This window comes from Patagioenas fasciata, chromosome 7 (assembly GCF_037038585.1).
Source record: "Patagioenas fasciata isolate bPatFas1 chromosome 7, bPatFas1.hap1, whole genome shotgun sequence".
NCBI classification, from domain to species: domain Eukaryota; kingdom Metazoa; phylum Chordata; class Aves; order Columbiformes; family Columbidae; genus Patagioenas; species Patagioenas fasciata.
Window position 1 is genome coordinate 17,069,092 of NC_092526.1, and position 12,180 is coordinate 17,081,271.

Genomic DNA, 12,180 nt, shown 5'->3' on the forward strand with positions numbered 1-12,180 from the left:
TTTGCCTCCGTCACCTCCCGCGCCGCCGCACAGGCGCCCGTGCGCATGCGCGCAGTGCTCTCATCTTCGCCCCGCCCCTGTCCCAGCCTCCCTCGCGGCGGGCGGGCGCGGGGCGGGCCTGAGTCGATGGCGGCGGCGGCTTTCTGAGCCCGGCCCGGCAGCATCGGCACCGCTACCGCCATGCACAGCCTGACCGCAACCGCGGTGAGGGCGGGAACGGGCCGGGCTCAGCAGGGAGTGGGGTTGTGGGGGCGCGGCCGCTCGTAGCTGCGAGGGGACGTTTCTCTTCGGCCTCCCGCGGCTGGTGGGGGAGGCGGGGATTGAGCCGCGGGTGCCAGGGTCCTAGTGGGCTTCCTCCCGTCAGCTCCCCGGTGCCCGGTTGGGGCGGCGGAGGGGTCCATTCGGTTGCCGGGAGGCGCTGAGCGGCGCTTTCCTGCTCCGGCGGTTCCCCTGCGGAGTCCCCTGTGCCTGGACGGGCGGCTGGGCCTCGCTCTGCTGCTGGCGGGGCCGCAGTGTCTCGCCTGGGGACCACGAGGGCTTCCCTGCCGGGCACCCGAGCTGTGCTCCTTCACCCGGTGTACATCACGTAGGGTTTTCCCTCCTGCTACCTAGCCTCCTGTTCTGGCCTCTAGGGAGCTCTTCTGCTTCTGGCCCTGACTGCAGAGGGAAGAGGAGATAGTGAGAAGTTCCTCGGGATGGCAGGCAAACATGGCAGGAAAGGCAGAGACTGCTGGTTCTGCCTTCCCGTTTCCCCCCATATTTTTCAGCATTGCCTGTAGTTGGTGCTTGCTCTCTTCCCCATCATGAAGCTGTGGCAGTGGGATGGGGTCCTTGATGTTCAGGCTGGTGGGAGCAGAATGGTACCTTGGTCTGGCTGGGTTCAAAACAGAAGACGAGTTTTCAGTGTGGTTATCGCATCTTATCTCTCATCTGAGAGGGTTTGTGTTTTTGTTTTCTCCAAATGCACATTCAATATGTGTATAAGAGTTAGAAGAGTTGATTGAGTCATAGAATCATAGAATGAAGTTTCATAGAATAGAGTCTCTGCTGTATGTTGTGTTTGGGACATTTATTGCAAGACCAACAGAGCTGTTTTCAAATGAACTCAGCTCAAGGGTATGCTTGGACTAACAAACAAGAGTGAGTACAATACTTAGGAGAAGGAGTTGAGAGGACTTTGAACTCTGACCACTTTAAGTGCTCATGATTTTGAGTAGGTTTCTAGAGTGCTGTCAAATACTTCCGATTCAAAGAGGTGCTTTCCAGAGAACAGAAGGGTGTGCAGGTTCATAGCGAACTCTCTTATTAACCAGCACTTACATTTTTCTAGCAATGTAATTACTAAGTGCATGTCAAAATCTGTGAGGGACTGTTGTATCACCTGTTAATCCTCTGTGTTCTGCTCACCTCTCTGTAACAGGATTTTTTGAAACATTTTAACAAAATAATCTACTTCAGGAATAGAAATCAGCTTCATTTTGGGACTCATTTGAATCTGTGTTTAATTTATATGTCATTCTCACTACCTGATCCTTCTGTATTGAAATGTTTCCTACCACGGTCAGTTTATTTACTTAGAGTGAAGGTGAAAGGGAGGGGTGTCTGTCTCTGGAGATGTGGTTGGGAGCCTCAGTAAATAACGCTACCCCTTAGCAGGGTTGTGAATTGGCTCAGGAATACCTTTGGGTTTTGGGAACGCTGTTGTGATAAAGCTGTGATAAGCCAGAGCATTGGTCTTTGTGCAGTGATGGTGGTGGCAGAACTGACACTTTGATTTCAGACCTAAAGACAATATAATATGCTAGAGGCTCAAGAACAGGCTGAAAACAATAAATGTAGGTGCAACTATTGGTAAGGTATTGAAAGCCCAGCTCAAACCTGCTAATTCACTGCTATTTAAGTTCAAAATTAATTTTGGCATTTTTGAGTTGGTAATCTATCAAAATAGCCTAAAAACCACATGTATCAAGTTAGTCAATGTTCTGCCTTGGTTGAGCGGTACTCTTACCAGCATATCTAGCAGCAGCTGCTCAGTTAGGAAGAGAAAGCCAGTTGTCTAAATCTAGTCTGTTATGTGATGGTTGGAAATGTAATCAGTCATGGATGTTTGAGGTAATGCTGTTTCTCTTGAGGAAGGAGTTACAAGATCTTCCATGATGCAGAGATGCCTTGCTGGTGCTGTGGAGATATTGTCAGTAACATTTCCTTTGCCTGTGTGCAGAAGTCTCTGTGGCAGGGTTCTGCCTTGGAGCTTGCAGGATTTGTGTGTAGCTCCCCAGAATTTTAGGTTTTGGAGGGAGAAGGGGGAACAACAATAAAGTACGAAATTAGGAAAAAATGTGTCTTTCAAATTAAACTGAAATGAGAGGAGCAGCTGTAGAGCCTGTGAAATGCAGTTGATTCTCTCTAAGACTGATATTGGACATCGTAAACTTAATTGTGTGGAAAATCTACTTAGTGTTCTTAAGTGATCACAAGCACATGATTGTGCTTTTAAAAGGTCAATGTATTTAAGCTTGCAGGAACTGAAACTTCCAGTGAATCCAGAAAAATAGATTGAAACTTTAGATAACACAATTATAACAACATTGTTGCTACACTGCTTGTCACTCTACCGTCCTAAATAAAAACAAATGAGCTCTATTCATTCTCCTCCTTTTCCTGAGCTCCAGTGTAGGAGTTGCCATTGGAATTGTACTCCCAGCTGTCAGGATTGCTAATTTAGTGTGAGATTCTGGAGTAAGCAGGGGGAAAAAAAAAAAAGGGAGAGTAGGCAAGAAAAAAAGGGGATAGAAGAAAAAGATGAACAGTTGAAAAATGTTTGGGCCCTGGAAGACAGGGACTGATAACAGCACATCAGCTTTATAAGATGTTTTGAAAAAATCTCTTTTAGCTCCATGTGTGTAAGTAAGATACATAGAATGAATATGAGATGTCTTTCACGGCAGGTGTCGATGGTGTCATTCTGATATTGGAGTAGTGAGAATTTTTCTAGTGTTTGTATGAATATTTTCCTCATGTACACTGAGTGAATCCCATTGGCAGGCTCCAACATCACAGATTTTTTTTGAGAGAAAAAGGTAGCATCTGCATTAGTTTGAATTTGTGGAAGCTTGCACTTAAAACATGAAATGAATGTGTGCTAATTGCAGGTGGAGCAAATGACAGCTGTCCAAAGTATGTGTGACCTCCCCAGGAGCTCTGCTGGCACAGGCAGGCAGCAGTGTGGTGCACTCATATTGCTCAATGAAGCTACAAGCGGATTAAGAGAGACTGTTCTAACAAGTCAGGCCAGAAAGTAAAACCTTTGCCTTCCAGCTGAAATAAAAAGACTAAGGAAGGGATCCATATCTAGAACATCTTAATGCAGCTTTAGTTTTCCCAATAAGGTCTTTCTTGAGCCTTTTCTTGCTTATCTACCAGGTTATGGGAAGGGTTTTGGTAAGACTTGAATAAAATGTTTGGATTGAAGTTTCGTTGTCTCCCTCCCAGCCTGTGCCAACAGCGCTGGCTCAGGTTGACCGTGAAAAGATCTACCAGTGGATCAATGAACTGTCCAGCCCCGAGACACGGGAGAACGCGCTGCTGGAGCTGAGCAAGAAGCGCGAGTCCGTGCCTGACCTTGCCCCGATGCTGTGGCACTCATTTGGCACGATCGCAGCACTCCTTCAGGTAGGTAGCACTGGCCGCATCTTTATCCTGTGGTGCAGCACCAGAACTTTGCAGAGCTTGTGCATCCACGTGGTGTGCTGGTGGGGTCCCTTATTGCCATTGCTGGGTGTATGGTTTGTGCTGGGTCATGTGGTGAGGGGAGCTGATGTGGGAAGCCCATTTGCCATTAATTACTAGCAAGACAATGTACTCAGAGACTAAGATTTCTAATTAGACAGCTTACATAGCTGGAAGGGGAGCAAGCAAGTTCTTGGGTGTATGAGCTCCCTGTAGATCACCTTCTGCTTATTTTCATGCAGTATCATAGCAGAACCACAGCAGTGTTACTCCTAAGATATCTGTTTTGTTTTTGCATGGACTTGAGCACTTCCTGGTCAGAAGGTTGCCCTTTCAGGGAGCCCACAGGAGGGGCAGCATAGGAATGTACCTGCATTTCATGTCAAACTGAGTAACTCAGTTTATCTCTGGGCAAACTGTTCTACATCTGATGACTGTCTCTATCTCAGTGCCAAATCTAGCCACTTATTTCAAAGAAGGAAAGAAAAGTGTGCAGAATTGTCAATGTTGAACTGTTTTGGAGTGGCCCTGAAACAGGTGGAGAAAATTAGAAGGGAGCTGTAGTTGGAAGCAGGCAGATTCCTGCATCAGATTTCTCCCCCTCAGCTGCTTCCCCTGTATTGACTCAGAAGAGTACCTGGAGCTACAGTATGAATAGAGTGGCTGTGCTCTGCCCCTAGGCACAGGAACAACACTTCTCTTTACTCCGGAAGTTCAGAAGAAAGTAGTCCCTGCACTAGTAAAGAGCCAAGAAATCAAATTAACCCTTTTTTACTAAAACTAAGTTTTGACTGCATCCCTGTGACTCCTTGTCAAATTGACTGTGATCCAGCTCTGCCCTTGCCTGGGCAGTGTGATGGCTGCTATGTATTAATAGCTTCGAAGTGATGCTTGATGAAAGCAGACTGCTGTCTACTGTCACCCTAGTTGCTTGCTGGGGAGGTGTTTTGGTGCAGCTTGCTGATGTTTTTCTCCTTTAACTTTTCTTCATCTGTTAATTTTTAGGAAATTGTAAATATTTATCCATCAATCAACCCTCCAACTTTGACAGCCCATCAGTCCAACAGAGTCTGCAATGCTTTAGCTCTGCTACAGTGTGTTGCATCACATCCTGAAACAAGGTAGGTGTTTCCAAGTGCACAAGTTTTCTGAGGTGTTGATGTTGACAGATCAGCCTATCTGTTTGACTCCAGAAGGATGTAAGCTCCTTTCTTCTTTTTTACCAAGAGAAATGGAACAGAGGACAGAGCTGGAAGATAAGCGGCTGCCTGCTGCTTTCACTTGTTTGCATGGATTAGCAGAATAACAGCTTTATGGTGGTCCTAAATGCATTGCATTCCCTCGATAATCCTGAGATGCTGTGAATTCCCAAAACATTGGGTTGTGGCAGCTCTTGGGAACTCAGACAGAGCCTTTGTGCTGAGTGCTGTGTGCAGGATCCTTGTTTTAATGAGCTTACAGCTATTTAAACCAGCAGCTTACAGTTATTCAGACCAGCTGTCCAAAGGATAGAGTGAGCAGGACTGTACTTCCCAGAGACCATTTGTGGCAAGGAAGCAATAGCAGAGCCATGTCTGGAGTCTTCAGCCAGTGCTCGATTTCAGGTTTTCTCAATCTGTATACAATACATGTCAGCAAGGGAAAAGATGATGTTGGTTCAACCAAAACCAGTAGCTAAAACCCTGAAGAAAATACCCAGAGATCCATGATCTCGTGCATCTGTTCCTGCTGAGAAGAAAGAGCTGTGTAGCTGAAGCTGTTTTTCAGCTGCTGTGAAGTAGTGTTAAACAGCAACTCTCCATGAGATGATATTCAAAGAAATAGGGTAGTTTTACACCACACACCTTTACATTTAAAGTTGAAAACTGAAAACAGAGGAAGAATGTTGTTGCTAGCAAAGCAATCTCCAGGTTTCTTCCTGAAGTCTATATTTTTCACCATTGTCAGAAAGCAGCATGAGGACTTTTGGGGAGAAGTGGCTGTGCACGCTTAAACTGTGGTAGTGCTTAGAGATCAGCCAGTCTGGATTTCTGTTACCCAGAGGCTTTGCACATGCATTGTGGCTGACTGTCCCTGACTGTGGGAGCCTGCAAGGTGAAATGCAGCACTGAATGTACAAAGCAGAGGGTCTGAGTGGCAGGAAGGGGTAATAAAAACAAGAGAAAGTGCTCTTTTCGTGGTCAGCTGGAAGCAGTAATGCAGGTAACTGACGCTTTAGGTGTTAGGTTTTGTGTTGCACCTGGTGCAGAGTTTACTTCATGCCCTTTCATCAAAGAACAAGCTGATACCCACTTTTGAGGAGCAGCAGCAATGCCGTCTGTCAGGAATAGTCTGAGGCTGTGCATGGTAACGCGGGATTATGTTCTCTCTTTGTTTTCCTTGTCTCTCACGTTGTGTGTTCTTTTCCCTACAGGTCAGCTTTTCTGGCAGCTCATATCCCTCTCTTCCTGTACCCCTTCTTGCACACAGTGAGCAAGACACGTCCGTTTGAGTACTTGCGGCTCACGAGCCTCGGAGTGATTGGTAAGCAGCCAGACTAATGCTGGGGCACTGGTTTCTTATCAAGTTGGATGTGGTTTGTGCTGTGGGTATAGAGACTTGCATGACCAAAATCACAGGTCTTTTTTTATTGGGATCTTTTGAATCCTGTAATATTAGCAGGAGGAGCTGCTCTTTTTCCATCAGTTGTGGAGGCAGATTCCTCTTAGCGTGTAGGAGCTGGTCTTTTCTCTAATAGGAAAACACTGAAGTCTAGGTGCATTGCCAAAAACATTTTCTGCATGTACAATCACCTGCAGGCTTGTTGTGCCTTCACCCTCAGTCCAGCCAGCTAGAAACTGACATGGGTGGATGTGAACTGGGCTTTCCTTAGGTTTTTGCCATGGATTGACTTGGGTTTATTTGCCCTGTCTTCTCTTTATCCTGTTGTGTTTTGTGGGTTTTCTTGGGTTTTGTGTTTTGTTTGTTTTGTTTTGTTTTTTTCTTTTTTTTTTCTGCCCAAAACATTTCTTTCTCAATGTATTAAGTAAGAGGGTCTTAAAATGCATTTCTCATTCCCAGAGGTTGCTGTTGGCTGGCATGATCCTCTTGTGCTTGTGTTACCACTGGGGGAGAGCCAAGAGTGCATCCCCTTTCTGAAAAACAGACAAGCCCCAAACCCAGCTTGATTACTTTCATGCTGTCAAAACGATTTTTTCTCCAGCCATGTGCTGCAGCGTATTTAGGATGACAGTTGCTCTGCCTGCCATTCAGACTTAATGATTCCTGGGGAGAACACAGCACAGGCCGTCTTTGAAAAGTGAGATTTTTTGGAAACAATTTATCATTTCTTGGTTTTGGATTTTGTTTTTCCTTCAAGGGGCCTTGGTGAAAACTGATGAGCAAGAAGTGATAAATTTTTTGTTGACAACAGAAATTATCCCCTTGTGCTTGCGCATCATGGAGTCTGGCAGTGAACTCTCCAAAACGGTAACCACTCTTTTTTGTATTAAGACCTTTATGTTGTTTATCTCTGATTGACCAGGCGGCCAATGAGCTCCAGAGTTGGCTCGTGTCCTGTTCCACATGCTGGGGCAACTCTGGGGTGAGTTTTTACCTCCTCAAAAAACAAACAAACAAAAAAAACCCCAACCAACCAACCAGCCAAAACCACAAAAACAAACAAAACCAACCAACCAAACACTAAACTAAGGGGGAGTTCCTGAGTTTGGTAGTTTTGCTGGGAACAATCTTGCTGCTCTCAACGCTCATTCCCTCATCTACAGCCCTGCAGAGTAACTTTCAGGGCTGAACTGGATCAACTTCCCTTGGCCTGAGAGAACAAATGCTGTAGCTGAACAGTGCAGAGCCTGGGCAGCAGCCGTTATTGGTGGTTATGGGAATGTTTACTGCACTGGACCAGTTTGTTGTCTCCTCTGATCAGGGGCCCCTTTCCCCCCCTTTCCAGACTGATCTGATGACCCAGGTAGGCTGGCCCAGGTTTTAGTCTGTGCACACTTCTATGGTGAAGCCTAGGGACATACCCAGCTGAGATTCTTCCAGAAAGTCACATCTCATGATTAATCCATAATGCTGAAAATGAGAACTGAAATCAGCTTGCTGTATAGGTGGCAGGGCCAAGTGAACAGATCCTTCTCCTGCTGTTTGATCTGTGACCAGAGTAGTGTGGCCATAATCCCAAGGCTCTCTTGAGCAGCATGGCAGTAGTTAGCATCTTATGCAAGCTGCATCCAGTTGTCTTGTACTCACTGTTTTGTGTCTGTTCTTCAGCCAGAGATGCCGAGCATTGTATAGTGCCCTATGTTTTCTTTTGGCTTTCAGCTTTGATGGAGTAAAGCATCTGCTGCTTGCTGAAAAGCCTTTCAGCTCTGGGACTGCCTTGAAAAGAACACAGCACAAAGCCTGTTCCTTTTCAGGACAGATAAGTTGTTTATAGGCTCTTTTTTCTGCTTTCTCCATATTCTAGGTTGCTACGTTCATTCTTCAGAAAATTCTCCTGGATGACACAGGGCTGGCATATATCTGTCAGACTTACGAGCGGTTTTCCCATGTTGCCATGATATTGGTAAGATTGTTTCCTCTCTCCAAAAAATAAAAAATTATATTCTAACAGCAGGCTTCTTCAGCAGCTACTTTACTGCTCTCTGGCTGGAGCATGGAATGAGAGAAGTAAATAGTTCTTGAGCTTATTGCTGGTGACACTGTAGCTTTCTGCTCCCGTGTGTTTCCTTTGCATATCTCTGGTTTGTGCGTCAAGAGAATGCAGATTAGTTGTAATATGCTAGGTCCCCAAGATAAGCCAGGCAAACATCTCCAGAGAAGAAAAAGACTTCTCAGTGTTGTTGGTTGGATGTGAATTGATTTCATTTTAAGAAAGAATGATCACACAACTCACCATGAATCCGTTTCCCATCTCTGTCTCCCACAACAGGCTGAAAGAGCAGCAGATTGAGTGAGGGATTAAGAGCAGGACAAGCATATATGATGTTTGCCCTCATAAACAGCCTCCCAGCTGCTAACAATTTTCAGCTTTGGATTTCTAAGGCCATTTGTGGGTTTTCTATGCAATAACCCCCAGTGTTTGTCCTATCCTTCCCTTGAACCCAGGGAAACTTTTATGTCCACAATGTCCTTTACCTAAGAGGTTCACACGTTTCCTATTCACTGGCTGGAAGGCCACCCTCCTTGTTTTCTTTTTGAACCTGGATTCTACTAGCTGCTTCTTACGACTCTCATTCTTGTGTTGGAACACAGAGAGAGCAGACCATTTTTGTCCTTTCCTTGTCCTCTGTGAAGGAGAAATTTGAGTACTCATAATTTGTTCATCCTGGGAGTAATAGCCCCAGCTTGAGCTTTATTATCTCTGAGCTCACTGAGAGGAAAAGATGTCTGCCCTGGAATAGCTACTGTCCTGCTTTTGTGTTTGGTTGGCTGATTGTTTGCCCTTTTGCTTTTAAAGAGCAGCCTCAGGAGAAGAAAATGCAGCATTAAGTTAAGCACTTTGCAGTGCTGGGTCTATGCCTTGCTGTTTATGCTTTCATTGGGAATATTTGTTCTCCTGTCTGTTTTCCTGAATATAAAGAGCTTCTTCTTAATTCACCCACGAGCAGCGAAATATGAATGATCGTGAGCTGATGTCTATAATATCCAGTGTGACATGATTTTTGTGTTTGAGAAAAGGTTTGGCTTTGGTGAAAGTACATCTGGCTCAGGGGCAAAGTGAAGGATTCAATTAGAAACCCTGGGATAAGGGAGGGAAGGAGACCAAGGAAGAATCCATGGCTGGGGGGGTTATGGACATGGAAGGGTGTGGGTCTATAAAGCTGTGTTAGGATGGGAGAAATCTTAGATGTGGTATAATCCCACCATTGGGTGAAGCACTGGCATTATTAATATTTCATACTGCTATGGAGAAAGATAAAAATATTTATAGACATTTCTCTATTTCAGAAGTTTGGATAGGATAGTCCTGCCTCATGAGGGTAATGATTTACTTCCTCATCTGCTGATAATGGTGCAAGATGTTATACAAGTGTTAGCTGCTTTTAAAAGGGCAAGTTAGTAATTCCCATCCAGGAGCTGTCTGAGGAGCTCTCTGACTTGCTTTTATTTATTTTGAAGAAATGTTGGTGTCCTGGGGAACTGCTGAGAAAGGAAGCTTGCAAGCGGGCAGATGAAGGAGCACTGCTAATGGCTAGCTGCCTGAATATCCAAATACAGGTGAATTTGGCTACTGAGAAAAATGGTTAGTGATAGCCAATGTAGTTTTACAGGAAAAAAAACCAACTTGTTGAGCAGATCTGATTGACTCCTAAACATGAGGAAGCAGACTTAAAATCCTTCAAAGCAGGTGTGTGAGGGCATCCACACTGTTTGCTGGACTGAGTGCATTCAAAGGTGCAACCATGTGTGAAGTCCTAGATAGTGTGAGAAATGGAGGCTGGGACAGGGAGATCTGCCCTGGTCTTGCTTCCCAGTAGTGGCTTAATGAGGGATGTAGCAGAAAGAAAATACAATACTTGGATGCATGATAAAACCAGATGTGGATCTTCTTGTATGTTGTGTGGGTCAACCTAGTCCTTTGGCTTCACTTCCCAAGCTGCTGTTAAGGCTTTAAAACGGCCTTGAAATGAAGACAGTGCAGATGAGTGTTGCAGAGCTTAGGAACACCTCATGGGGTGACTCAACCTAAGCTTATCAAAGAGTTTAGAATATGTTTGCCTTCTTCCACAAGGGGGGAACCTCAGTTTCTCTTTAATCTAGTGGAGAGTTGAACCAGTAAGAAGTCTCAAGGAAGTAAAAGCCAGATAGAGATGAGACAAGCTTTCCCCAGGCTGCTGGGAGAATCCTTTCCAAGCTGTGGCTAGTGGTTCTTCTCAAAGGCATCTTGGCATGAGGATGCTGGGCCCCATGCCGGGGTATCTCAATGAAAGGTATGGGCTGTGATATGTGGAAGTCAGAGTGAGTGATTTAATGTTTTTTTCCCTGTCTCTGCTGATTGTGAAGCTGTTCTTACAAAGACTTTAACTGATGGCACTGGCCTCTGTCAAACAGGGTAAAATGGTCCTGCAGCTCTCCAAGGAGCCGTCGGCACGGCTACTGAAACATGTTGTCCGCTGCTACCTTCGCCTTTCTGATAACCCCAGGTAAACATTTTAGGAGTTTGGGCAGGGGCTTCTCCTGGTCCCTTGGAAGTGCAGTTCTTCTCCACGGTGCCCGCTCATGGAGAGTCAAGGGTTCCTTGTCTGTCCTTACATCAGCCTTAGCTCAGTGGGGAAAATGAGTGGGTGTTTCGGTTTGGGGTTGTTTAGTACTAGTCCCAGGAGCTTTTATGGTACGTGGGAGAAACAGTGACTGTCTGGGGCTTGTGCAGATTGACACTGTGCAGTTACAACTGCCTGAGCGCAAATGTAGCTTGGACTAGGTATGAGGGACAGAGCGAGGTGGAAGGTACACTACGCTCTCCCTCTTCTGCATCATGTGGGCTGTTGGCAGTAGAAGCCAGTGGATGAAATTCAGTTGAGGGAATACAAACTGATTTCATGCTGATCAGCAGCTCTGCCCAAAGCTGCTGGGTATGTATTTGTTGTCTTGACTTCTCCTGGCATCACGTTGCTCTTGACTGACAGGTGTCATGGCACAGGGCTTGGCTCAGCAGGGTCTAGCAGGAGGGATGGGAGCTGTGCTGGCCGGCCGGCCAGGCACCGCGTGCTGCGGTGCTGCTGCTCGGTGCTTTCTTTGGCTGGCCCTGCCAGGGAGACCCGCAGGCAAAGGAGCATCATGTCCCCAGTGGGGTTTGCTCCCCTCTTGCCCCTGTGAGTTTATTTGTTGGGCCCTGTTTCTTGTCTCTTGATGTAGGGCACGTGAAGCTCTCAGGCAGTGCCTTCCTGACCAACTGAAGGACACCACCTTCGCCCAGGTCCTGAAGGATGACACAACCACAAAGCGCTGGCTGGCTCAGCTCGTCAAGAACCTGCAAGAAGGTCAAGTCACTGACCCACGGGGCATCCCTCTTCCTCCGCAATGACTGCTGAGGGAGGTGGGGGACCAGGGAAGAAACAGCTCAGGTTTACAAAGAACCAGGAACAGGTGACCTCTTCTGCAACAAACTGGGCACGCCAGCTGGCTGCCGGTCTGTCAGACCATCCCACCCAGCCAAAAGGCTGCTCTGCAGCAGTACAGCATGCCTCCAGGGATCGCAACACCAGCAAATGATGATACTACAACTTCAAACAAAACAAATCAATAAAACCAATCTGTAAAGATCCCCATCTCTCCAGGAGGCTTGGCTGGCATCTCCCCACTGCCAGGCAGCAGGTAGTGGATGTCCGCTCTTCCAGCTAGCTCAGCCTCCGCCCAAGCAGTGCGTGACACGGGGTGTGTGCGCCATGTCCCTCTAGTTCCTTGTCACTTCTTGTTTACACGTCTGTTCAAGTGAGTGAGCTGAATAAA

At 46.3% G+C, this 12,180-nt stretch overlaps 1 protein-coding gene across 1 annotated transcript; it reads left to right on the forward strand.

The window, feature by feature from the left end:
- The first annotated feature begins 57 nt into the window (after nucleotides 1-57).
- Nucleotides 58-11,993, forward strand: CNOT9 (CCR4-NOT transcription complex subunit 9). Its single transcript, XM_065841418.2, has 8 exons — nucleotides 58-204; nucleotides 3,493-3,672; nucleotides 4,735-4,850; nucleotides 6,143-6,252; nucleotides 7,088-7,197; nucleotides 8,195-8,293; nucleotides 10,783-10,874; nucleotides 11,587-11,993. The coding sequence occupies exons 1-8, from the start codon at nucleotides 181-183 to the stop codon at nucleotides 11,753-11,755; spliced, it is 900 nt and encodes a 299-aa protein (XP_065697490.1). The 5' UTR covers nucleotides 58-180; the 3' UTR covers nucleotides 11,756-11,993.
- The last annotated feature ends 187 nt before the right edge of the window (nucleotides 11,994-12,180 follow it).